The 27,998-nt window shown below is 54.3% G+C and overlaps 1 protein-coding gene across 2 annotated transcripts in view; it reads right to left on the reverse strand.

The window, feature by feature from the left end:
- The window catches only part of sf3b2 (splicing factor 3b, subunit 2), a 60,257-nt gene that overhangs the window by 9,616 nt on the left and 22,643 nt on the right, over positions 1 to 27,998 (reverse strand). The window contains exons 5-17 of one of the 2 annotated variants that reach the window (XM_087983837.1): positions 27,655 to 27,717; positions 26,878 to 26,992; positions 23,098 to 23,225; positions 20,431 to 20,536; positions 20,115 to 20,200; positions 18,959 to 19,147; positions 18,697 to 18,846; positions 17,306 to 17,386; positions 15,874 to 16,101; positions 14,666 to 14,815; positions 12,587 to 12,676; positions 1,333 to 1,440; positions 989 to 1,096 (exon numbers count right to left, since the gene is read on the reverse strand). In XM_087983837.1, coding sequence (XP_087839963.1) covers positions 989 to 1,096; positions 1,333 to 1,440; positions 12,587 to 12,676; positions 14,666 to 14,815; positions 15,874 to 16,101; positions 17,306 to 17,386; positions 18,697 to 18,846; positions 18,959 to 19,147; positions 20,115 to 20,200; positions 20,431 to 20,536; positions 23,098 to 23,225; positions 26,878 to 26,992; positions 27,655 to 27,717 — 1,602 coding nt within the window. The remainder of the gene's footprint in view (positions 1 to 988; positions 1,097 to 1,332; positions 1,441 to 12,586; positions 12,677 to 14,665; positions 14,816 to 15,873; positions 16,102 to 17,305; positions 17,387 to 18,696; positions 18,847 to 18,958; positions 19,148 to 20,114; positions 20,201 to 20,430; positions 20,537 to 23,097; positions 23,226 to 26,877; positions 26,993 to 27,654; positions 27,718 to 27,998) is intronic. The other variant, XM_087983836.1, reaches the window with a different exon arrangement.

The raw sequence follows: 27,998 nt of genomic DNA on the forward strand, positions 1-27,998 counted from the left end.
CTCAAACCCACCCCGACATGAACAGGAGGCCATTCAGCCCCTCAAACGCACCCCTACAGGACCAGGAGGCCATTCAGCCCCTCAAACCCACCCCTACAGGAACAGGAGGCCATTCAGCCCCTCAAACCCACCCCTACAGGAACAGGAGACCATTCAGCCCCTCAAACCCATCCCTACAGGAACAGGAGGCCATTCAGCCCCTCAAACCCATCCCTATTGGAACAGGAGACCATTCATGTCCCACAAACCTACCCCTATAGGAACAGGAGGCCATTCAGCCCCTTAAACCCACTGCTACAGTAACAGGAGGCCATTCAGCCCTCAAACCCACTGCTACAGTAACAGGAGGCCATTCAGCCCTCAAACCCACTGCTACAGTAACAAGAGGCCATTCAGCCCTCAAGCCGACTGCTACAGGAACAGGAGACCATTCAGCCCCTCAAACCCACCCCTATAGGGACAGGAGACCATTCAGCCCTTCAAACCGACCCTTACAGGAACAGGAGACCATTCAGCCCCTCAAACCCACCACTACAGGAAGAGGAGGCCATTCAGTCCCTCAAACCCACCCCTACAGGAACAGGAGACCATTCAGCCCCTCAAACCGACCCTTACAGGAACAGCGGGCCATTCAGCCCCTCAAACCAACCCTACAGGAATAGGAGGCGGCCATTCAGTGCCTCAAACCCTTCCTACAAGAGTAGGCTATTTAATGCAATGCTGGGACTGCTCCTAAATTGTGGCAAGGTTTCATGTGAAGAAATGAGGAGATAGATACACTGGTGTCAGCAGATCCCTGCACTCAGACAGCTTTGTGTCTCTGTATCTGTGTGTGTTGGGACTCAGGAGGGCTGCTCCATTGCTACGTTAGTCTAAGCTTCGTTATGTTGTGTCTCAGTGACCAAGGCACCGAGCAGTTAATGGTGTACGTGGGGACCACAGGATGGGTCTCACTGTGCTGTGAGAGCGTCAGCTCAGCAGGATTTACCTGAAATTCCAGCGAGTTAGTCCCAAACACGTCGCCGTACAGCGGTTTACCAGTTTCATCAACGGGTGGCTTTCCCCATCCTCCAGCATGGTAACCAAAGGAACAGCTCTACAAAGGAAACCCACACAGACATCATCACAGCAAAAACAGAGGCCTGAACATCCAAGAACCGACACTCAATCCGACTCCAGATCTTTCCCAAACCTGGCAATCTCATCACTAACGCTCTGCTTCTGGAATTAACATGACTCAAACCCCTCGATGGGTGGGGGAGCTCACTGTCCTGACACACCATTGTAAAGCAGGACAGCACCACACACGGGAGTTCCATGGCAGTGACCTACCTCGGGGATGGGGGAGTTCAGGCCGGGGATTTTGAGGTTAGGATAGGATGGAGGAGGACCATATCGCTGCATGGCAATCAGCCAAGGTGGAGGGACCTTGTGTGCGTTCTGTGGAAGACATAAAATTACAAGTGTCAGAACCCAACTGTTACAAACAGCAACTTCAGAAACACGGAGAATCTCCCACATCAAACAAAGCCCATTTGTACAGTCTTTACCGTCCCAAAGAACTTCATGCAAGCAGGAATCCAACAGAACTTTCACATGTAACCATAAAAGGACAAGGACGGAAGGTCATCCAGAGCATCTTAAAGGGGAACAGAGAGGAACGGGCTTAGGAAGGAAATCGCAGAGTTGAGGGACAGGGCAGCTGAAGGTCAGAGCGGGAGTAATCTCACAGCATTACAGGACTGAGAAACAGCAGGAGGATCCAGAGACAGACCCAGCAATAAACTGTGAAATGATACCGTCAAAGCCAGTCAAGCTGTTGTACAGGCGCCAACCAAGGACCGTCTCAGTGTTAGAGGGAGGAGAACAGCAATCACACAGTGCTCATCTAAACCTCAAACAGCGAGATCCTGATTCCCAACATCATTACAGACTGGGGACTCTGGTTCGGAGCACAACTCCAACCCAGCTCCGAACCCGAAAAACTCAAGGGAGGTCAATCGGTGCCAAGGTTCAAAATCATTCGCCTTATCAAATTTACAACATGCTGGAAAATGGCATTTTGGGATAACATAATTCTGCAATACAATTCCAGCAAAGGGCAGGTCAGGCACTGTACAACACTGCAGTACAGTACTGGTGGGGATAGGTCAGGCACTGTACAACACTGCAGTACAGTACTGGTGGGGATAGGTCAGGCACTGTACAACACTGCAGTACAGTACTGGTGGGGATAGGTCAGGCACTGTACAACACTGCAGTACAGTACTGGTGGGGACAGGTCAGGCACTGTACAACACTGGGGTACAGTACTGGTGGGGACAGGTCAGGGACTGGGCAACACTGCAGTACAGTACTGGTGGGGACAGGTCAGGGACTGGGCAACACTGCAGTACAGTACAGGTGGGGACAGGTCAGGCACTGTACAACACTGCAGTACAGTACTGGTGGGGACAGGTCAGGCACTGTACAACACTGCAGTACAGTACTGGTGGGGACAGGTCAGGCACTGTACAACACTGTAGTACAGTACTGGTGGGGACAGGTCAGGCACTGTACAACACTGCAGTACAGTACTGGTGGGGACAGGTCAGGCACTGTACAACACTGCAGTACAGTACTGGTGGGGACAGGTCAGGGACTGTACAACACTGGGGTACAGTACTGGTGGGGACAGGTCAGGGACTGTACAACACTGGGGTACAGTACTGGTGGGGACAGGTCAGGGACTGGGCAACACTGCAGTACAGTACTGGTGGGGACAGGTCAGGCACTGTACAACACTGCAGTACAGTACTGGTGGGGACAGGTCAGGGACTGTACAACACTGGGGTACAGTACTGGTGGGGACAGGTCAGGGACTGTACAACACTGGGGTACAGTACTGGTGGGGACAGGTCAGGGACTGTACAACACTGGGGTACAGTACTGGTGGGGACAGGTCAGGGACTGTACAACACTGCAGTACAGTACTGGTGGGGACAGGTCAGGCACTGTACAACACTGCAGTACAGTACTGGTGGGGACAGGTCAGGGACTGTACAACACTGGGGTACAGTACTGGTGGGGACAGGTCAGGGACTGTACAACACTGGGGTACAGTACTGGTGGGGACAGGTCAGGGACTGTACAACACTGGGGTACAGTACTGGTGGGGACAGGTCAGGGACTGTACAACACTGCAGTACAGTACTGGTGGGGACAGGTCAGGCACTGTACAACACTGCAGTACAGTACTGGTGGGGACAGGTCAGGGACTGTACAACACTGGGGTACAGTACTGGTGGGGACAGGTCAGGGACTGTACAACACTGGGGTACAGTACTGGTGGGGACAGGTCAGGCACTGTACAACACTGCAGTACAGTACTGGTGGGGACAGGTCAGGGACTGTACAACACTGCAGTACAGTACTGGTGGGGACAGCTCAGGCACTGTACAACACTGGGGTACAGTACTGGTGGGGACAGGTCAGGCACTGTACAACACTGCAGTACAGTACTGGTGGGGACAGGTCAGGGACTGTACAACACTGCAGTACAGTACTGGTGGGGACAGGTCAGGGACTGTACAGCACTACAGTACAGTACTGGTGGGGACAGGTCAGGGACTGTACAACACTGCAGTACAGTACTGGTGGGGACAGCTCAGGCACTGTACAGCACTACAGTACAGTACTGGTGGGGACAGGTCAGGGACTGTACAACACTGCAGTACAGTACTGGTGGGGACAGGTCAGGGACTGTACAACACTGCAGTACAGTACTGGTGGGGACAGGTCAGGCACTGTACAACACTGTAGTACAGTACTGGTGGGGACAGGTCAAGCACTGGGCAACACTGCAGTACAGTACTGGTGAGGACAGGTCAGGCACTGTACAACACTGCAGTACAGTACTGGTGGGGACAGGTCAGGCACTGTGCGATATGCAGTACAGTACTGGTGGGGACAGGTCAGGCACTGTACAACACTGCAGTACAGTACTGGTGGGGACAGGTCAGGGACTGGGCAACACTGCAGTACAGTACTGGTGGGGACAGGTCAGGGACTGGGCAACACTGCAGTACAGTACTGGTGGGGACAGGTCAGGCACTGTACAACACTGCAGTACAGTACTGGTGGGGACAGGTCAGGCACTGTACGACACTGCAGTACAGTACTGGTGGGGACAGGTCAGGCACTGTGCGATATGCAGTACAGTACTGGTGGGGACAGCTCAGGCACTGTACAACACTGCAGTACAGTACTGGTGGGGACAGGTCAGGCACTGGGCAACACTGCAGTACAGTACTGGTGGGGACAGGTCAAGCACTGGGCAACACTGCAGTACAGTACTGGTGGGGACAGGTCAGGGACTGTGCGATATGCAGTACAGTACTGGTAGGGACAGGTCAAGCACTGGGCAACACTGCAGTACAGTACTGGTGGGGACAGGTCAGGCACTGTACGACACTGCAGTACAGTACTGGTGGGGACAGGTCAGGCACTGTGCGATACTGCAGTACAGTACTGGTGGGGACAGGTCAGGCACTGGGCAACACTGCAGTACAGTACTGGTGGGGACAGGTCAAGCACTGGGCAACACTGCAGTACAGTACTGGTGGGGACAGGTCAAGCACTGGGCAACACTGCAGTACAGTACTGGTGGGGACAGGTCAAGCACTGGGCAACACTGCAGTACAGTACTGGTGGGGACAGGTCAGGCACTGGGCAACACTGCAGTACAGTACTGGTGGGGACAGGTCAGGCACTGGGCAACACTGCAGTACAGTACTGGTGGGGACAGGTCAAGCACTGGGCAACACTGCAGTACAGTACTGGTGGGGACAGGTCAAGCACTGGGCAACACTGTAGTACAGTACTGGTGGGGACAGGTCAGGCACTGTACAACACTGCAGTACAGTACTGGTGGGGACAGGTCAGGCACTGAGCGATATGCAGTACAGCACTGGTGGGGACAGGTCAGGCACTGTACGACACTGCAGTACATTACTGGTGGGGACAGGTCAGGCACTATACAACACTGTAGTACAGTACTGGTGGGGACAGGTCAGGCACTGTACAACACTGCAGTACAGTACTGGTGGGGACAGGTCAGGCACTGTACAACACTGCAGTACAGTACTGGTGGGGACAGGTCAGGGACTGTACAACACTGCAGTACAGTACTGGTGGGGACAGGTCAGGCACTGTACAACACTGTAGTACAGTACTGGTGGGGACAGGTCAAGCACTGGGCAACACTGCAGTACAGTACTGGTGAGGACAGGTCAGGCACTGTACGACACTGCAGTACAGTACTGGTGGGGACAGGTCAGGCACTGTGCGATATGCAGTACAGTACTGGTGGGGACAGGTCAGGCACTGTACAACACTGCAGTACAGTACTGGTGGGGACAGGTCAGGGACTGGGCAACACTGCAGTACAGTACTGGTGGGGACAGGTCAGGCACTGTACAACACTGCAGTACAGTACTGGTGGGGACAGGTCAGGCACTGTACAACACTGCAGTACAGTACTGGTGGGGACAGGTCAGGGACTGGGCAACACTGCAGTACAGTACTGGTGGGGACAGGTCAGGCACTGTACAACACTGCAGTACAGTACTGGTGGGGACAGGTCAGGCACTGTACGACATTGCAGTACAGTACTGGTGGGGACAGGTCAGGCACTGTACAACACTGCAGTACAGTACTGGTGGGGACAGGTCAGGCACTGTACGACACTGCAGTACAGTACTGGTGGGGACAGGTCAGGCACTGTACGACACTGCAGTACAGTACTGGTGGGGACAGGTCAGGCACTGTGCGATACTGCAGTACAGTACTGGTGGGGACAGGTCAGGCACTGTACGACACTGCAGTACAGTACTGGTGGGGACAGGTCAGGGACTGTACAACACTGCAGTACAGTACTGGTGGGGACAGGTCAGGCACTGTACAACACTGTAGTACAGTACTGGTGGGGACAGGTCAAGCACTGGGCAACACTGCAGTACAGTACTGGTGGGGACAGGTCAGGCACTGTACAACACTGCAGTACAGTACTGGTGGGGACAGGTCAGGGACTGGGCAACACTGCAGTACAGTACTGGTGGGGACAGGTCAGGCACTGTACAACACTGCAGTACAGTACTGGTGGGGACAGGTCAGGCACTGTACAACACTGCAGTACAGTACTGGTGGGGACAGGTCAGGGACTGGGCAACACTGCAGTACAGTACTGGTGGGGACAGGTCAGGCACTGTACAACACTGCAGTACAGTACTGGTGGGGACAGGTCAGGCACTGTACGACATTGCAGTACAGTACTGGTGGGGACAGGTCAGGCACTGTACAACACTGCAGTACAGTACTGGTGGGGACAGGTCAGGCACTGTACGACACTGCAGTACAGTACTGGTGGGGACAGGTCAGGCACTGTACGACACTGCAGTACAGTACTGGTGGGGACAGGTCAGGCACTGTGCGATACTGCAGTACAGTACTGGTGGGGACAGGTCAGGCACTGTACGACACTGCAGTACAGTACTGGTGGGGACAGGTCAGGGACTGTACAACACTGCAGTACAGTACTGGTGGGGACAGGTCAGGCACTGTACAACACTGTAGTACAGTACTGGTGGGGACAGGTCAAGCACTGGGCAACACTGCAGTACAGTACTGGTGGGGACAGGTCAGGCACTGTACAACACTGCAGTACAGTACTGGTGGGGACAGGTCAGGCACTGTACAACACTGTAGTACAGTACTGGTGGGGACAGGTCAGGCACTGTACAACACTGCAGTACAGTACTGGTGGGGACAGGTCAGGCACTGTACAACACTACAGTACAGTACTGGTGGGGACAGGTCTGGCACTGTACAACACTGCAGTACAGTACTGGTGGGGATAGGTCAGGCACTGTGCGATATGCAGTACAGTACTGGTGGGGACAGGTCAGGCACTGTGCGATATGCAGTACAGTACTGGTGGGGACAGGTCAGGCACTGTGCAATATGCAGTACAGTACTGGTGGGGACAGGTCAGGCACTGTGCGATATGCAGTACAGCACAGGTGGGGACAGGTCAGATACTGTACAACAATGGGGTACAGTACTGGTGGGGACAGGTCTGTCCCTGTATAACACTGGGGTACAGTACTGGTGGGGACAGGTCTGTCACTGTATAACACTGGGGTACAGTACTGGTGGGGACAGGTCTGTCACTGTATAACACTGGGGTACAGTACTGGTGGGGGACAGGTCTGTCACTGTATAACACTGGGGTACAGTACTGGTGGGGACAGGTCTGTCACTGTATAACACTGGGGTACAGTACTGGTGGGGACAGGTCTGTCACTGTATAACACTGGGGTACAGTACAGGTGGGGACAGATCTGTCGCTGTATAACACTGGGGTACAGTACTGGTGGGGACAGGTCTGTCACTGTATAACACTGGGGTACAGCACTGGTGGGGACAGGTCTGTCCCTGTGTAACACTGGGGTACAGTACAGATGGGGACAGGTCTGTCGCTGTATAATGCTGGGGTACAGTACTAGTGGGGACAAGTCTGTCCCTGTATAACACTGGGGTACAGCACTGGTGGGGACAGGTCTGTCACTGTATAACACTGGGGTACAGTACTGGTGGGGACAGGTCTGCCACTGTATAACAGGGGTACAGTACTGGTGGGGACAGGTCTGTTGCTGTATAACACTGGGTTACAGTACTGGTGGGGACAGGTCTGTCCCTGTATAACACTGGGTTAAAGTACTGGAGCGGACATGTCTGTCACTGTATAACACTGGGGTACAGTACTGGTGGGGACAGGTCTGTCACTGTATAACACTGGGGTACAGTACTGGTGGGGACAGGTCTGTCACTGTATAACACTGGGGTACAGTACCGGTGGGGACAGGTCTGTCCCTGTGTAACATTGGGGTGCAGTACTGGTGGGGACAGGTCTGTCACTGTATAACACTGGGGTACAGTACTGGTGGGGACAGGTCTGTCCCTGTATAACACTGGGGTACAGTACTGGTGGGGATAGGTCTGTCACTGTATAACACTGGGGTACAGTACTGGTGGGGATGGGTCTGTCCCTGTATAACACTGGGGTACAGTACTGGTGGGGACAGGTCTGTCACTGTATAACACTGGGGTACAGTACTGGTGGGGACAGGTCTGTCACTGTATAACACTGGGGTACAGTACTGGTGGGGACAGGTCTGTCACTGTATAACACTGGGGTACAGTACTGGTGGGGGACAGGTCTGTCACTGTATAACACTGGGGTACAGTACTGGTGGGGACAGGTCTGTCACTGTATAACACTGGGGTACAGTACTGGTGGGGACAGGTCTGTCACTGTATAACACTGGGGTACAGTACTGGTGGGGGACAGGTCTGTCACTGTATAACACTGGGGTACAGCACTGGTGGGGACAGGTCTGTCACTGTATAACACTGGGGTACAGTACTGGTGGGGGACAGGTCTGTCGCTGTATAACACTGGGGTACAGCACTGGTGGGGGACAGGTCTGTCACTGTATAACACTGGGGTACAGTACTGGTGGGGGACAGGTCTGTCGCTGTATAACACTGGGGTACAGTACTGGTGGGGACAGGTCTGTCACTGTATAACACTGGGGTACAGTACTGGTGGGGACAGGTCTGTCACTGTATAACACTGGGGTACAGTACTGGTGGGGACAGGTCTGCTGCTGTATAACACTGGGGTACAGTACTGGTGGGGACAGGTCTGCTGCTGTATAACACTGGGGTACAGTACTGGTGGGGACAGGTCTGCTGCTGTATAACACTGGGGTACAGTACTGGTGGGGACAGGTCTGTCCCTGTATAACACTGGGGTACAATACTGGTGGGGACAGGTCTGTCCCTGTATAACACTGGGGTACAGTACTGGTGGGGACAGGTCTGTCACTGTATAACACTGGGGTACAGTACTGGTGGGGACAGGTCTGTCACTGTATAATACTGGGGTACAGTACTGATGGGGACAGGTCTGTCACTGTATAATACTGGGGTACAGTACTGGTGGGGACAGGTCTGTCACTGTATAACACTGGGGTACGGTATTGGTGGGGACAGGTCTGTCACTGTATAATACTGGGGTACGGTACTGGTGGGGACAGGTCTGTCACTGTATAACACTGGGGTACAGTACTGGTGAGGACAGGTCTGTCACTGTATAACACTGGGGTACAGTACTGGTGGGGACAGGTCTGTCACTGTATAACACTGGGGTACAGTACTGGTGGGGACAGATCTGTCACTGTATAACACTGGGGTACAGCACTGGTGGGGACAGGTCAGGCACTGTACAACACTGCAGTACAGTACTGGTGGGGACAGGTCAGGCACTGTACAACACTGCAGTACAGTACTGGTGGGGATAGGTCAGGCACTGTACAACACTGGGGTACAGTACTGGTGGGGACAGGTCAGGCACTGTACAACACTGCAGTACAGTACTGGTGGGGACAGGTCAGGCACTGTACAACACTGCAGTACAGTACTGGTGGGGACACGTCAGGCACTGTGCGATATGCAGTACAGTACTGGTGGGGACAGGTCAGGCACTGTGCGATATGCAGTACAGTACTGGTGGGGACAGGTCAGGCACTGTGCAATATGCAGTACAGTACTGGTGGGGACAGGTCAGGCACTGTGCGATATGCAGTACAGCACAGGTGGGGACAGGTCAGATACTGTACAACACTGGGGTACAGTACTGGTGGGGACAGGTCTGTCACTGTATAACACTGGGGTACAGTACTGGTGGGGACAGGTCTGTCCCTGTATAACACTGGGGTACAGTACTGGTGGGGACAGGTCTGTCAATGTATAACACCGGGGTACAGTACTGGTGGGGACAGGTCTGTCCCTGTATAACACTGGGGTACAGCACTGGTGGGGACAGGTCTGTCACTGTATAACACTGGGGTACAGTACTGGTGGGGACAGGTCTGTCCCTGTGTAACACTGGGGTACAGTACAGGTGGGGACAGATCTGTCGCTGTATAACACTGGGGTACAGTACTGGTGGGGACAGGTCTGTCCCTGTGTAACACTGGGGTACAGTACAGATGGGGACAGGTCTGTCGCTGTATAACGCTGGGGTACAGTACTAGTGGGGACAAGTCTGTCCCTGTATAACACTGGGGTACAGCACTGGTGGGGACAGGTCTGCCACTGTATAACACGGGTACAGTACTGGTGGGGACAGGTCTGTTGCTGTATAACACTGGGGTACAGTACTGGTGGGGACAGGTCCGTTGCTGTATAACACTGGGTTACAGTACTGGAGCGGACATGTCTGTCACTGTATAACACTGGGGTGCAGTACTGGTGGGGACAGGTCTGTCACTGTATAACACTGGGGTACAGTACTGGTGGGGATAGGTCTGTCACTGTATAACACTGGGGTACAGTACTGGTGGGGATGGGTCTGTCCCTGTATAACACTGGGGTACAGTACTGGTGGGGATAGGTCTGTCACTGTATAACACTGGGGTACAGTACTGGTGGGGACAGGTCTGTCACTGTATAACACTGGGGTACAGTACTGGTGGGGACAGGTCTGTCACTGTATAACACTGGGGTACAGTACTGGTGGGGGACAGGTCTGTCACTGTATAACACTGGGGTACAGTACTGGTGGGGACAGGTCTGTCAATGTATAACACTGGGGTACAGTACTGGTGGGGACAGGTCTGTCACTGTATAACACTGGGGTACAGTACTGGTGGGGGACAGGTCTGTCACTGTATAACACTGGGGTACAGTACTGGTGGGGACAGGTCTGTCAATGTATAACACCGGGGTACAGTACTGGTGGGGACAGGTCTGTCCCTGTATAACACTGGGGTACAGCACTGGTGGGGACAGGTCTGTCACTGTATAACACTGGGGTACAGTACTGGTGGGGACAGGTCTGTCCCTGTGTAACACTGGGGTACAGTACAGGTGGGGACAGATCTGTCGCTGTATAACACTGGGGTACAGTACTGGTGGGGACAGGTCTGTCCCTGTGTAACACTGGGGTACAGTACAGATGGGGACAGGTCTGTCGCTGTATAACGCTGGGGTACAGTACTAGTGGGGACAAGTCTGTCCCTGTATAACACTGGGGTACAGTACTGGTGGGGGACAGGTCTGTCACTGTATAACACTGGGGTACAGCACTGGTGGGGACAGGTCTGTCACTGTATAACATTGGGGTACAGTACTGGTGGGGGACAGGTCTGTCGCTGTATAACACTGGGGTACAGCACTGGTGGGGGACAGGTCTGTCACTGTATAACACTGGGGTACAGTACTGGTGGGGGACAGGTCTGTCACTGTATAACACTGGGGTACAGTACTGGTGGGGACAGGTCTGTCACTGTATAACACTGGGGTACAGTACTGGTGGGGACAGGTCTGTCACTGTATAACACTGGGGTACAGTACTGGTGGGGACAGGTCTGCTGCTGTATAACACTGGGGTACAGTACTGGTGGGGACAGGTCTGCTGCTGTATAACACTGGGGTACAGTACTGGTGGGGACAGGTCTGCTGCTGTATAACACTGGGGTACAGTACTGGTGGGGACAGGTCTGTCCCTGTATAACACTGGGGTACAGTACTGGTGGGGACAGGTCTGTCCTGTATAACACTGGGGTACAGTACTGGTGGGGACAGGTCTGTCACTGTATAATACTGGGGTACAGTACTGATGGGGACAGGTCTGTCACTGTATAATACTGGGGTACAGTACTGGTGGGGACAGGTCTGTCACTGTATAACACTGGGGTACGGTATTGGTGGGGACAGGTCTGTCACTGTATAATACTGGGGTACGGTACTGGTGGGGACAGGTCTGTCACTGTATAACACTGGGGTACAGTACTGGTGAGGACAGGTCTGTCACTGTATAACACTGGGGTACAGTACTGGTGGGGACAGGTCTGTCACTGTATAACACTGGGGTACAGTACTGGTGGGGACAGATCTGTCACTGTATAACACTGGGGTACAGCACTGGTGGGGACAGGTCTGTCACTGTATAACACTGGGGTACAGTACTGGTGGGGACAGGTCTGTCCCTGTATAACACTGGGGTACAGTACTGGTGGGGACAGGTCTGTCAGTGTATAACACTGGGGTACAGTACTGGTGGGGACAGGTCTGTCAGTGTATAACACTGGGGTACAGTACTGGTGGGGACAGGTCAGTCACTGTGTAACACTGGGGTACAGTACTGCTGGGGACAGGTCTGTCCCTGTATAACACTGGGGTACAGTACTGATGGGGACAGGTCTGTCACTGTATAATACTGGGGTACAGTACTGGTGGGGACAGGTCAGTCACTGTGTAACACTGGGGTACAGTACTGGTGGGGACAGGTCTGTCCCTGTATAACACTGGGGTACAGTACTGGTGGGGACAGGTCTGTCACTGTATAACACTGGGGTACAGTACTGGTGGGGACAGGTCTGTCACTGTATAACACTGGGGTACAATCCCAGGTGTTATTTGGGATGTTGTGAGCAACCCTGGTCCCATTCCTCTGGAAGATATGACAGCCTTTACTTACCGCTCCAACAGGCATTCCCAGAGCCAGTCTGAGTTCATCGGATAAGTCTCCAGGTTTCTTCTCCTTCAGCCGTGTCTCAAACTCTTTGCCCTGTCACATGGAGCAAACAGGATATCCATCAGTTACTCACTCACTCACCATGAGACAGTACCAGACTTTCACACACACTACCTTTCAGCCAGTGAATGACCAGGAGTCAGCAATGGCACTCTGAGTCAATCAGACCCAGAGCCACATTCAACACACAGCTCCCCCTGCTCCCCTCCCCATCCCCCACCCACCTCCCAGCAACTGCCGATTCAACCCAATCCCAGCAGGAGGCCACTCAGCCCCCCTCCCCCACTGAGCCTGTCCCAGGTGTTTCAAAGATCCCATTGCCTTCACTACATTGTGAAAACACTGTTTTCATTCCCCCTTTCCTGGTATTTCACTGATATTCCCTCCTGGCTTTTCCTCAAAGTTCCTGCTGAGTCTGCTCCCTCCCCCACCAGCTTCAAATCAAACAAACATTCTCATCATCTCGGGACTCACTTCCTTGGGAGTTTTCTTTTCCGTCCTGGCTTCACTGTGTGACCCTGGGCCAGGGAGGGGAAGGGGTGGAAGCAGGCTCTGCTTATTAGCTGCACCCGAACGGTGCACAATTTAAATATTGCCAACAACGCAAAACAGATAGAACACAGGGAAGACTGACAAGTGTGGGGCCCAGTTCAGCAGAAAGTGGCTTTTTATCAGAAACAGAAACCCTGTGATAAAGCAATTAGCAGGGAGTAATTAGAACCATGCAGCATGATATGAGAGAGAGAGAGAGAGACCTGAATCTCCAAGTCATCACATCTTCTATCTGCCTTGCTGTGATTAGGGGATAATGCTGTAATCTCTCGATGACATGCAACATCACACTCATCAATTCCTACAGGAGGGACAACCTCCAGAAACTGACCGCACTCATTCCTCCAGCACCTCCCACCGCCGCAGGATGGCCCACAGTCAAACCAGGGCCGCTTGGTTGTGTAAGTACACCGCAAACTCCCCCACAGAGTCCACTGAGAAGGACCCAAATCACCTGCTGCAGAGTGAAAGATTGACTGGAAAAATGGCTGACAGTGCGCACATGGGGCAAGGGTATAGATGGGATTCCTCCACAACCCCACCCTGTGGGACCAGTAAGGGCCACCAAGGGAGCTCCATACCATCTCAATAAGGTCAACCTTACTGCATTCCCACAGCGCGTCGCCCCCCTCAGCGCTGACCCTCCCACAGCGCGTCGCCCCCCTCAGCGCTGACCCTCCCACAGCGCGTCGCCCCCCTCAGCGCTGACCCTCCCACAGCGCGTCGCCCCCACATCGCATCGCCCCCTCAGCGCTGACCCTCCCACAGCGCGTCGCCCCCCTCAGCGCTGACCCTCCCACAGCGCGTCGCCCCCCTCAGCGCTGACCCTCCCACAGCGCGTCGCCCCCACATCGCATCGCCCCCTCAGCGCTGACCCTCCCACAGCGCGTCGCCCCCTCAGCGCTGACCCTCCCACAGCGCGTCGCCCCCTCAGCGCTGACCCTCCCACAGCGCTGACCCTCCCACAGCGCGTCGCCCCCTCAGCGCTGACCCTCCCACAGCGCGTCGCCCCCACAGCGCGTCGCCCCCTCCACAGCGCGTCACCCCCTCAGCGCTGACCCTCCCAGCGCTGACCCTCCCAGCGCTGACCCTCCCAGCGCTGACCCTCCCAGCGCTGACCCTCCCAGCGCTGACCCTCCCAGCGCTGACCCTCCCAGCGCTGACCCTCCCAGCGCTGACCCTCCCAGCGCTGACCCTCCCAGCGCTGACCCTCCCAGCGCTGACCCTCCCAGCGCTGACCCTCCCTCAGTGACTGACTATTCAGTTATTCCCCAGGAAACGCATTCTTGCTCCCATCTATGCATTCGGAGGTCAGTCAGTACAGCCTGGGGAAAGACCCAGATCCCTGGAGGTCACATCATACCCAGGAAAGCAGTAAGGCCACTCCCGAGTGAAAGAGCGAGTGGAGACAGGAACAGTGCAGCTTGAAGTGCTGTGCTCCCTGCCCCTTGTCCTAGGAAAGAGTGTTACCTCGTAGTACAGGTCACCATGGATGGTCAGCTTGGGTTTGGTCTGCCACTTGAAGAAAGCATCGTGAAGTTTCTGGTAGTCAATGTCTATTTTCCCCATTTTCGGACGCACTTTCTCCCTCATTTTGGTCTTCATGGTTTTCTGCTCCTCCTGTGGATCATTGATAGGCAGCATTTAGAAGGGGCTATTGCTCCCAAACTACTGGGGTTACATCGCAGTTACCAGCCTTGGACTTTACCCCCCACCCCCCCAACTCAGAGGCACAGGCCAGAGCTGACCCCCTGTCTCTGTGCAGAGTGTGTGGAGGGGATGACAGCAAGCCATGCAGTGTCACATTAGCCTTTGGTGTTTCTGTCTGGCTGTGGGGAACCCCCAGGCTCATATCCCACTGCAGTGCCAGATGGACAAGGCGGCTTTGGTAATAACACAGCCAAAGCAAAAACACAGAAAGACAGACTCCAGGTACAGGAGACAATCCTGCCCTGCCCTAGCCTCGCCCATCACTGTCCACAGCTCAAGTACATTTGGTCACAGCATCTCCGATCCCCAGAGTGATCTGTAAGCTGACCACAGCTGGGAATATGGTGGGGACTGGGCTACCCTCTAGGATTTCATGTCCAGTGAAACCACAGGGAGTGGGAGCTGTGAAGCTAAGGTACTGTTAGCTGTATACCAGTGTTGCCTAGGTTTCCCTGGAGAGTCAGGGGTGGGTGGGATGATTGGGGAGTGACAGAACCCACTGACTCACGGTTTTTACGGGGCTTGTCTTGATGAACCAGCGCAGGGAGAGATCAGCAGAGGGCAGAGACCTCTGGTGGCAGGCAGACGTGGCACAGACTCGGAGCTCAGCAAACCCTGAGGTTCGAGAGAGACAGCCTCCGTCACTGCCCCCTCCCTCACTGCCCGTCCCTGCCCCCTCCGTCACTGGCCCCCCGCCCTCACTGGCCCTCCGTCACTGGCCCCCCGCCCTCCGTCACTGGCCCCCCGCCCTCCGTCACTGGCCCCCCGCCCTCCGTCACTGGCCCCCCGCCCTCCGTCACTGGCAGACTCTTAGGCCAGCCCTGGTCACTGTCACCATCATCACCCCCCACGTCACCAAAAAATACCCAGGGACCGGCAACAACAGGGACCACTGCATGGGACTCCACCCTGGCCTCCCCTGGTGTGGTTTGAGCTCGCTGGGAGTGCCGTCCCTCCCGCTGCCTTACCTTCTCCTGCAGGGCCTCCCGCATCTCCTGGATCCCAGTGCGGCGGATAAACTCGGGCAGCTCAAAGGGGGGTTTCTCGATGCCCCTCTTGCCTTGCAGGTACTTGCGCTTGAAGCACCAGTGGCGTGGCACAGGCACAGAGTTGCGGGTGGCCTTCAGGTGAACCAACAGCTTCGGGTCATGGGCTGTCACATCGTGCATCTCCACCACATCCGGGCGCGCTACCAGCTGAGGGGGTCAAGGGTCAGTGTGAGCCAGTGGACAACTGGCAACCGCTCCCCCCGTTCCCTCCCAGTCTAGCCCATTCCTGTCGCAATGGCCACCCAGCAGCAGGGAAAAGCCACCGGCTCCTCCAGCCTCTCACTCAGTGTTTCAAAAAGGAACAGGAGGCCATTCAGCCCCCTCCTACAGCCTGTCACACAGGAAAAGCAGGAGGCCATTCAGCCCCCCTCCTCCAGCCTGTCACACAGGAAAAGCAGGAGGCCATTCAGCCCCCCTCCTCCAGCCTGTCACACAGGAAAAGCAGGAGGCCATTCAGCCCCCCTCCTCCAGCCTGTCACACAGGAAAAGCAGGAGGCCATTCAGCCCCCCTCCGACAGTCTGTCTCACAGGAACAGCAGGAGGCCATTCAGCCCCCCTCCTCCAGCCTGTCACACAGGAACAGCAGGAGGCCGTTCAGATGAAGCACCCCTTGAACATTTTTAGTCAGAACCGGAGGGAGTTCAGACCCACCCCCTCATTTCAACTATACCTGAACTCTATCGACCACCCTAACCCAATCAATACCTGATCACCCTTCCAACTGAAACTACCTTCTGCATCGACAGGTTTTTGGGGATTTTTGGAGGGGGTGGGAGGTGGAATTCCACATTTCCGTCTCCTCAGAGACGGAGCGCTCTCTGACATCAGACCCAAACAGCTAGCTCAAATGGGCGGGATGTGAGCCCCTGTCCCCAAGAACACCACACCGCCACCACTCCAACCAACCACAAACCCAGGGCAAATATTGCCAGGGAGCATCTCAACCCCGATTTAATCATCATTTAATTCCCAACCCCACTCTCGGGTGCCAGATTTAACCCTTTCAGCCTGGGTATTGCTCTGGTCATTCTGCTCTGTTTACCCTGCCATAACACCGCCTCCCACCCTTGACCAAACCACAGCTGCACAGGCCCAACACGGAACATGAAAATCTGGAACATGACATCCAGCCCAAGGTGCTGAACCCCTGCAACAGCCCATTCACTTTGTGATTTGCTTCAGGCCTTACAGCATTTCACTACACAGACACTGTGAACTCTCGATCAGTGCTGGACCCTGCACACCCAGAAAACAGGTGGTGGCTGACAGCTGCCAACAGTACAAGGGTCTGTGAAGAAGCCTATCCCACCTCAGCCCAGAGGCCTCACTCACTCGACAGTAAACACTTCACCTGTTTCAGTTCAGCCACACTCAAACGATTTAATCTCCTTAACTTCTTCTTCGATAATTTTGGGAGATCATCCCGTTTTTCCTAACAGATAGAAGGACACAGTTACAAACAATAACAATCTCCCGACAGTGCCCACTCCCTCAGCGCCGACCCTCCGAGAGCGCGGAGCTCCCTCAGCGCCGACCCTCCGACAGCGCGGGGCCCCCTCAGCGCCGACCCTCCGACAGCGCGGGGCCCCCTCAGCGCCGACCCTCCGACAGCGCGGGGCCCCCTCAGCGCCGACCCTCCGACAGCGCGGGGCCCCCTCAGCGCCGACCCTCCGACAGCGCGGGGCCCCCTCAGCGCCGACCCTCCGACAGCGCGGGGCCCCCTCAGCGCCGACCCTCCGACAGCGCGGGGCCCCCTCAGCGCCGACCCCCCTCAGCGCTGACCTCTGACAGTGCCCGCTCCCTCAGCGCCGACCCTCCGACAGTGCCCGCTCCCTCAGCGCCGACCCTCCGACAGCGCGGGGCCCCCTCAGCACTGACCCTCCGACAGTGCGGCGCTCCCTCAGCACTGACCCTCCGACAGTGCGGCACTCCCTCAGCACTGACCCTCCGACAGTGCCCACTCCCTCAGCACTGACCCTCCGACAGTGCGGCACTCCCTCAGCACTGACCCTCTGACAGCGCGGAGCTCCGTCAGCACTGACCCTCCGACAGTGCGGCACTCCCTCAGCACTGACCCTCCGACAGCGCGGAGCTCCATCAGCACTGACCCTCTGACAGCGCGGAGCTCCGTCAGCACTGACCCTCCGACAGCGTGGAGCTCCGTCAGCACTGACCCTCCGACAGCGCGGAGCTCCGTCAGCACTGACCCTCCGACAGCGTGGAGCTCCATCAGCACTGACCCTCTGACAGCGCGGAGCTCCGTCAGCACTGACCCTCCGACAGCGCGGAGCTCCGTCAGCACTGACCCTCCGACAGTGCCCGCTCTGTCAGCACTGACCCTCCGACAGTGCCCGCTCCGTCAGCACTGACCCTCCGACAGCGTGGAGCTCCGTCAGCACTGACCCTCCGACAGTGCCCGCTCTGTCAGCACTGACCCTCCGACAGTGTCCGCTCTGTCAGCACTGACCCTCCGACAGTGCCCGCTCCCTCAGCGCCGACCCTCCGACAGCGCGGGGCCCCCTCAGCACTGACCCTCCGACAGCGCGGAGCTCCGTCAGCACTGACCCTCCGACAGTGTCCGCTCCGTCAGCACTGACCCTCCGACAGTGCCCGCTCCCTCAGCACTGACCCTCCGACAGTGCCGTGCTTTCTGGACAGTCAGTCTTGACGGTGTGGGACTGTGGCCGGTACTGAAGAACAATTTACCCCATGAATCGTGTGGGTCAGCAGGCTTAAACTTACCAGGTCCTCATCACTGTCTACATCCTCATCTTCATCACTGCTGCCTTTCAGCTCTGCCTCCAATCCCTTCTTCTTCAGCAGCACTGCCGATTCCAGCTTGTCTGCTTTGTCCGGCTCTTTGTCCTTGTCTTTCTTCACATCGTCGGTCAGCTACAAAAACAAACCACAGCCAGCCATCAGGCCCCGTTAGCATTCACTGCCCTCCATGGAAACATGCCTACCAGCCTAGCCGCTGACCACCACAACAGTTCCAGCTGCTCACCCTGAACGTTTCGAAGATCCTCTTGAAGTAGATGAAATTGGTGTCAAAGATTTCCGGCTCTGCTGTCACATACTCCACCTCCACCTCCGATTCTGTGTCAGTCACTGCTGCTGCTGGCTTCACAACTCCACTCACCTCACTACGCTGGCATTTCTTCTTCTTCTTTCGGTTGCGACGTTTACGGTTTTTCTGGAGAAATTGAAGATCATTGACATTCGCACAAAACAAAATACAATCAACTCCGAATGAACCCTTGGCAAGCTTTCAACATGCCCCAGTGCTGACCGTCTGACAGCACAGCACTCCCTCAGCGCTGACCCTCCGACAGTGCGGCACTCCCTCAGCGCTGACCCTCCGACAGTGCAGCACTCCCTCAGCGCTGACCCTCCGACAGTGCAGCACTCCCTCAGCGCTGACCCTCCGACAGTGCCCGCTCCCTCAGCGCTGACCCTCCGACAGTGCCCGCTGCCTCAGCGCTGACCCTCCGACAGTGCCCGCTCCCTCAGCGCTGACCCTCCGACAGTGCCCGCTCCCTCAGCGCTGACCCTCCGACAGTGCCCGCTCCCTCAGCGCTGACCCTCCGACAGTGCCCGCTCCCTCAGCGCTGACCCTCCGACAGTGCCCGCTCCCTCAGCGCTGACCCTCCGACAGTGCCCGCTCCCTCAGCGCTGACCCTCCGACAGTGCCCGCTCCCTCAGCGCTGACCCTCCGACAGTGCCCGCTCCCTCAACACTGACCCTCTGACAGTGCCCACTCCCTCAGCGCTGACCATCCGACAGTGCCCACTCCCTCAGTACTGACCTCCCGACAGTGCCCACTCCCTCAGCACTGACCCCGCGACAGTGCCCACACCCTGAGTACTGATCCCCTGACAGTGCCCACTCCCTCAGCACTGACCCCGCGACAGTGCCCACTCCCTCAGCACTGACCCCACGACAGTGCCCACTCCCTCAGCACTGACCCCGCGACAGTGCCCACTCCCTCAGTCCTATGCCGTGGCCGGTGCTGTTCGCCCTCAGTTGGAAGGTACCTCGTTTCGATCTGATTAACAGTCAAACAGTGTCAGGCCCTGAGTCACTCCCCAGTAAAGAGCCCCATGGGCCAGCTTGTACATCCACAGAGCAGGGGAGGGAGGGAACAGCACACCATCACATACCTCTTTCTTTGACTGTGAAGATGCAACCTCTTCCTCTTCGGTATCAGCTGGGGTCAGAGTGGCTCCCACCGCTGCATCGGGATCGTCTGTGGAAACACCAGCAGCACTCGCTCAGTCAGCAGCTGTACTCTCCTGCCCCCTGTCTCAATGGGTCACTGGCCAAACTACATCTCCTCTTTGCCCAGAATAGCAGCTCCCTTTACGCTTTTAAGCTGAAAGTGAAACCTCCTCCACACTGTCCCCAACAAATCTTCCCAGGGCAGGGCCAGCATGGGATTAGACAGACAGTAAAGCTCCCTGTACACAGAGGACGCACCTGAAGCCTCCGCTGATGCTGTGAGCTCCACCTGGCGTTGCTCCTTCAGCTGTAGGATCTTCTCCAGGACCTGGGGAATCCTGGGACCAGGCCCTCCGTCATCGTTCTGTATAAGGAGGAACTAGTCATTACCAAGCTTGAGAGAAACCTGTTGCGACGATCCCTGCTGCACCAGCTACTGATGTGTGAGCTCCTCAGGGGTACACAATCCATCCGCCTCAGCTACAACACACATTCAATGGTGACAGGACAAACAAGGAGCACTCAACATGCAGCACGTGGCTGAGGTATACACCTCTCACAAAGTGAAGCAGTTTAAAGCTCACTCTTTGTGTTCACACATGGGATGTGGGTATTGCTGGTTATACAGTCATAGAGATGTACAGCATGGAAACAGACCCTTCGGTCCAACCCATCCATGCCGACCAGATATCCCAACCCAACCTAGTCCCACCTGCCAGCACCCGGCCCATATCCCTCCAAACCCTTCCTATTCAGAGACCCATCCAGATGCCTCTTAAATGTTGCAATTGTACCAGCCTCCACCACATCCTCTGGCAGCTACGACCACCCTCTGTGTGAAAAAGTTGCCCCTTAGATCTCTTTTATTTTTCCCCTCTCACCCTAAACCTATGCTCTCTAGTCCTGGACTCCCTGACCCCAGCGAAAAGACTTTGTCTATTTATTCTATCCATGCCCCTCATAATTTTGTAAACCTCTATAAGGAAACCCCTCAGCCCCTGACGCACCAGGGAAAACAGCCCCAGCCTGTTCAGCCTTTCCCTATAGCTCAGATCCTCCAACCCTGGCAACATCCTTGTAAATCTTTTCTGAACCCTTTCAAGTTTCACAACATCTTTTCGATAGGAAGGAGACCAGAATTGCACATAATATTCCAACAGTGGCCTCACCAATGTCCTGTACAACCGCAACATGACCTCCTAACTCCTGTACTCAATACTCTGACCAATAAAGGAAAGCATAACAAACACCTTCTTCACTATCCTATCTACCTGCAACTCCACTTTCAAGGAGCTATGAACCTGGACTCCAAGGTCTCTTGGTTCAGCAACACTCCCTAGGACCTTACCATTAAATGTATAAGTCCTGCTAAGATTTGCTTTCCCAAAATGCAGCACCTTGCATTTATCTGAATTAAACTCCATCTGCCACTTCTCAGCCCATTGGCCCATCTGGTCCAGATCCTGCTGTAACCTGAGGTAACCCTCTTCGCTGTCCACTACACCTCCAATTTTGGTGTCATCTGCAAACTTACTAACTGTACCTCTTATGCTCGCATCCAAATCATTTATATAAATGACAAAAAGTAGAGGACCCAGCACTGATCCTTGTGGCACTCCACTGGTCACAGGCCTCCAGTCTGAAAAACAACCCTCCACCACCACCCTCTGTCTTCTACCTTTGAGCCAGTTCTGTATCCAAATGGCTAGTTCTCCCTGTATTCCATGAGATCTAACCTTGCTAATCAGTCTCCCATGGGGAACCTTGTCGAACGCCTTACTGAAGCCCATATAGATCACATCTACTGCTCTGCCCTCATCAATCCTCTTTGTTACTTCTTCAAAAACCTCAATCAAGTTTGTGAGACATGATTTCCTACACACAAAGCCATGTTGACTATCCCGAATTAGTCCTTGCCTTTCCAAATACATGTACATCCTGTCCCTCAGGATTCCCTCCAACAACTTGCCCACCACCAAGGTCAGGCTCACTGGTCTATAGTTCCCTGGCTTGTCTTTACCACCCTTCTTAAACAGTGGCACCACGTTTGCCAACCTCCAGTCTTCCGGCACCTCACCTGTGACTATCGATGATACAAATATCTCAACAAGAGGCCCAGCAATCACTTCTCTAGCTTCCCACAGAGTTCTCGGGTACACCTGATCAGGTCCTGGGGATTTATCCACCTTTAACCGTTTCAAGGCATCCAGCACTTCCTCCTCTGTAATCTGGACATTTTGCAAGATGTCACCATCTATTTTCCTACAGTCTATATCTTCCATACCCTTTTCCACAGTAAATACTGATGCAAAACATTCATTTCGTCTCTCCCCCATCTCCTGCTGCTCTACACAAAGGCCACCTTGCTGATCTTTGAGGGGCCCTATTCACTCCCTAGTTACCCTTTTGTCCTTAATATATTTGTAAAACCGCTTTGGATTCTCTTTAATTCTATTTGCCAAAGCTATCTCATGTCCCCGTTTTGCCCTCCTGATTTCCCTCTTAAGTATACTCCTACTTCCTTTATACTCTTCTAAGGATTCACTCGATCTATCCTGTCTATACCTGACATATGCTTCCTTCTTTTTCTTAACCAAACCCTCAATTTCTTTAGTCATCCAGCATTCCCTATACCTACCAGCCTTCCCTTTCACCCGAACAGGAATATACTTTCTCTGGAATCTTGTTATCTCATTTCTGAAGGCTTCCCATTTTCCAGCCGTCCCTTTACCTGCGAACATCTGCCCCCAATCAGCTTTCCAAAGTTCTTGCCTAATAGGGAGCTCCTGCTGTTCACTTCAGAGTCTAAAGCTTTCATTCCAGGTAGCGAAGATCCGACACTTTTGTGGGAGATCTGAACCTGGGAGCGAGTCCAGAAAGGAAGGGCAGAATGGCCTGTTTGTGATGTGTACACAATCTGGTTACCTCTCTGTTCTCTTCACCGGGCGGTGGGGGAGGTCCTCGAATCCGTGGTCCCAGGTTGGGGGCAGATAATGAAGTAGCAGCTACAGAGCCAGGCCGTATAGCAGCGAGGGACATGGGTACAGCCGTAACTGTGATAGGGTTGCACCCCGGAGAGACAGAGAGAAAGAGAGACAGACAGTGTGACATTACAGAACCAGAATCCAGATGAAATGAGGCCATTCAGCCCATAGAGTCTGCTCCACTTTCATTCATAGCTGATAGGTTTCTCAACCCCATTCTCCCTGTAACCCCTGATCCCTTTGATAATTAAGAATTTATCCATCTCTGCCTTAAACATACTCCATGACCTGTCCTCCCCAGTCTTCTGTGGCAGTGAATTCCACAGATTCATCACTCTCTGGCTAAGACCTTTCTTCTGATCTCCATTATAAAAGGGGCTTCTCTAGTCTCTCCTATTAATGGAAACATCTCCCCAACATCCACTCTGTCCAAGCCATTCAGTGCCCTAAGTTTCAATTAGATCCCTCCTCATCCTTCTGACCTCCACTGAGTACAAACCCAGAGGTCTCAAACGTTCAACTTTTCATTCCTGGGACCATTCTCGTGAACCTCCTCTGAACACGCTTCAGGGCCAGTACACGCTTCCTGAGATATGGGGCCCAAACATGCGCACAATACTCCAAATGTGGTCTGACCAGAGCCTTATAGAGCATCAGAAATACATTTCTACTTTTATACTCAAGCACTCTCAAAATAAATGCCATCATTGCATTTGCCTCTTAACTTCTGATTCAACCTGCAAGTTTACCTTGAGAGAATTCTGGACTAGAACTACCAAGTCTCTTTGCACTTCAGACTTCTGAATTTTCTCCCCATTTAGAAAATTGTTCATGTCTCTATTCTTCCTACCAAAGTGCATGATCTCACACTTTCCATCTGCCACTTGCCCACTCTCCTAACCTGTCCAAATCCTTCTGCAGCCTCCCTGCTTCCTCAATGCTACCTGTACTTCCACCTATCTTTGAATCATCTGCAAACGTAACCAGAATGCCCTCAGTTCCTTCATAAAAAGTTGTGGTCCTAACACTGAGCCTTGTGGAACAACACTTGTCACTGGCTACCATCCTGAGAACAATCCTTTTATCCCCACTCTCTGCTTTCTGCCAGACAGCCAAGTTTCCATCCGTGCTTGCCTCGAACACCATGGGCGCTTATCTTACTCAGTAGCCACCTGTGCGGTACTTTGTCAAAGGCCTTCTTGAAGTCCAGGTAGATAATATCCATTGGCTCTCCTTGGTCTAACCTGTTTGTTACTTCCTCAAAGAATTCTAGCAGATTTATCAGGCATGACCTCCCCATGGATGAAACCATACTGACTCTGTCCTGTTTTACCAAGTATTCAGAAATCTCATCTTTAACGATGGATTGCAGGATCTTACCCATCACCGAGATTAGGCTAATCAGTCGACAATTTTACGTCTTTGCCTTACTCCCTTTTTAAACAGGGGTGTCACATTAGCAATGTTCCAGTCCTCTGGGACCCTCCCTGATACGAGGGATTCCTCAAGGATCACCACTAACACCTCCACTAGCTCTTCACCTATCCCCCTGAGAACTCTGGGTTATAGCCCACCTGCTCCAGGGGATTTATCCACCTTCAGGCCAGTTAGTTTTTCGAGCATCTTCTCCTTAGTGACAGCCACTGTACTCAGCTCGGCCCCCTCACTCCCATGAACTTTTGGGATGTTACACGTGTCTTCCACTGTGAAGACTGATGCCAAGTAATTATTCAGGTCCTCAGCCCATTACCTTGTCCCCATCACTATCTCTCCAGCAGCCCAAAGTTCACTTTTGCCTCTCTTTTGCCATTTAGTTATCTAAAGAAACTCTTACAGTCTTCCTTTACATTACTAGATAGCTTACACTCATACTTAATCTTCTCAATCCCACGGTGACAACACACTTAGGGCAATACGTAATATTAATCTATTCCCCACCCCACCCCAACCGAGAGCAGTAACAGAGAGATTACCCCAAACCCCACCCCCCCAACCGAGAGCAGTAACAGAGAGATGACCCCAAACCCCCAGACACCCCAACCGAGAGCAGTAACAGAGAGATGGCCCCCAAACCCCCAGACACCCCAACCGAGAGCAGTAACAGAGAGATTACCCCAAACCCCCAGACACTCCAACCGAGAGCAGTAACAGAGAGATTACCCAAAACCCCACCCCCCAACCGAGAGCAGTAACAGAGAGATGACCCCAAACCCCACCCCCCAACCGAGAGCAGTAACAGAGAGATGACCCCAAACCTCCAGACACCCCAACCGAGAGCAGTAACAGAGAGATTACCCAAAACCCCACCCCCCAACCGAGAGCAGTAACAGAGAGATGACCCCAAACCCCACCCCCCCAACCGAGAGCAGTAACAGAGAGATGACCCCAAACCCCCAGACACCCCAACCGAGAGCAGTAACAGAGAGATGACCCCAAACCTCCAGACACCCCAACCGAGAGCAGTAACAGAGAGATTACCCAAAACCCCACCCCCCAACCGAGAGCAGTAACAGAGAGATGACCCCAAACCCCACCCCCCAACCGAGAGCAGTAACAGAGAGATTACCCCAAACCCCCAGACACTCCAACCGAGAGCAGTAACAGAGAGATTACCCCAAACCCCCAGACACTCCAACCGAGAGCAGTAACAGAGAGACGACCCCAAACCCCCACCCCCCCAACCGAGAGCAGTAACAGAGAGACGACCCCAAACCCCCAGACACCCCAACCGAGAGCAGTAACAGAGAGATGACCCCAAACCCCACCCCCCAACCGAGAGCAGTAACAGAGAGATGACCCCAAACCCCACCCCCCAACCGAGAGCAGTAACAGAGAGATGACCCCAAACCTCCAGACACTCCAACCGAGAGCAGTAACAGAGAGACGACCCCAAACCCCCAGACACCCCAACCGAGAGCAGTAACAGAGAGATGACCCCAAACCTCCAGACACTCCAACCGAGAGCTGTTACAGAGAGATTACCCCAAACCCCAGACACCCCAACCGAGAGCAGTAACAGAGAGATTACCCCAAACCCCCAGACACCCCAACCGAGAGCAGTAACAGAGAGATTACCCAAAACCCCACCCCCCAACCGAGAGCAGTAACAGAGAGACGACCCCAAACCCCCAGACACCCCAACCGAGAGCAGTAACAGTGAGATTACCCCAAACCCCACACACACCCAACCGAGAGCAGAAAGAGAGATTACCCAAACCCCCACATCCCCCAACCGAGAACAGTAACAGAGAGATTACCTCAACCCCAACCGAGAGCAGTAACAGCAAGATTACCCCAAACCCCCACACCAAACCGAGAGCAGTAACAGAGAGATGACCCCCAAACCCCACCCCCTCAACCGAGAGCAGTAACAGAGAGATGACCCCAAACCCCCACACCCCCCCCAAGTGAGAGCAGTAACAGAGAGATTACCCAAAACCCCACACCCCAATCGAGGGCAGTAACAGAGAGATTACCCCTAAATCTAACACACCCCCAACCGAAAGCAGTACCAGAGAGATTACCCCAAACCCCACACCCCCCAAACGAGAGCAGTAACATTGAGATTACCCCAAACCCTCCAACAGAGAGATTACCCCAAACCCCACACCCCCCTCAAACAAGGGCAGTAACAATGAGATTACTCCCTCCCTCCCCCCGAGGGCAGTAACAATGAGATTACTCCCATCCCCGTGAGGGCAGTAACAAAGAGAAAGAGTACCTCTTGCTCCTAAGGCTGGGCGTGGCCCAATCTCCATGGGTCTGGAGCCAGGGGGTCCCTGCTGCATTTGGACCATTTCCTGTTGTTGTCTCTCCTGTTCCAGTAATGCAGCAGCCTGTCAGAGTCAGGAGATAAGGGGCAGATGTGAAAGTGAGCAGAGGCAGCAAGGACAGCCTATCAATATGTATACAGCCCCCACATCCGGTTCAGCATGCTGATGGGCAGATACTGAGGGCACCCCCCCAGCCCAGCCCCTGTCAAACACAGTGGGCACACACACATACCTCGCACTGAGTGCAGAGAGCCCCCTACTCAGACCCCATCCAAAGTCCAGTGAAACCAGACCCTCTACCCCCAACATGCCATTCCAGCCAGACACCCTCCAACCCACTTCCAGCCAGGCTCAGAAACAGCGCAAACCCATTACCACCTGTCCCATTCCCCTCTCCCTCCAACCCTGTCAAACAGCGAGACCCAGACACACCACAAAAAACACCCCCTTCACACACACACCCTCAACCCCTCCTCGTAAATCCCATGCTGCAATACATATTGACCCCCTAGCAGACCCAGACACACAGAGCAACACCACATCACAGTCATCCCCCCCCAGCTCTGTCACAGACTGCCACACACACAAACACACACACACACACACACACACAGCTCCTTTACAGACTAGCCCACCCACACACCACTCTTTTCTCCCACTTGCCAGGAAACCCTCACTGTTGATGGGCCCAGGTGAGAGCTCCAGAGGCTCTCCTGCAGTATTACCCGTTTCTGCTGCTCGAGCAGCTCCTGATCTTTGATCTGGTCATCAAACGTCCGCTCACCGCCCTAGAGAAGAAACAGGCCACAGATTGAGAAAAACCACCTCTGGATGCTCCAGCTGACAGCTGCCTCCCATCTCTCTGACTCCAGTTGTACTTGACCAGACCACCAGGTCTGAATTCCTGCATCAGGAGGACTCACGATACACCTGACAATTAACCACAGGATGCCAATCGCAGACACATCAAACTTATCAGTCTCCAGGAGGTGGTAGAGAGCTATGCACTGGCAGGTCAACCGCAGACATTACAATGCATCAGGGAGGTAACAACTTACCTGAACAGGGT

This window comes from Chiloscyllium plagiosum, unplaced genomic scaffold (assembly GCF_037043375.1).
Source record: "Chiloscyllium plagiosum isolate Xiang-an unplaced genomic scaffold, Cpla_swu_hap1 HiC_scaffold_46, whole genome shotgun sequence".
Classification (NCBI taxonomy): Eukaryota; Metazoa; Chordata; class Chondrichthyes; order Orectolobiformes; family Hemiscylliidae; genus Chiloscyllium; species Chiloscyllium plagiosum.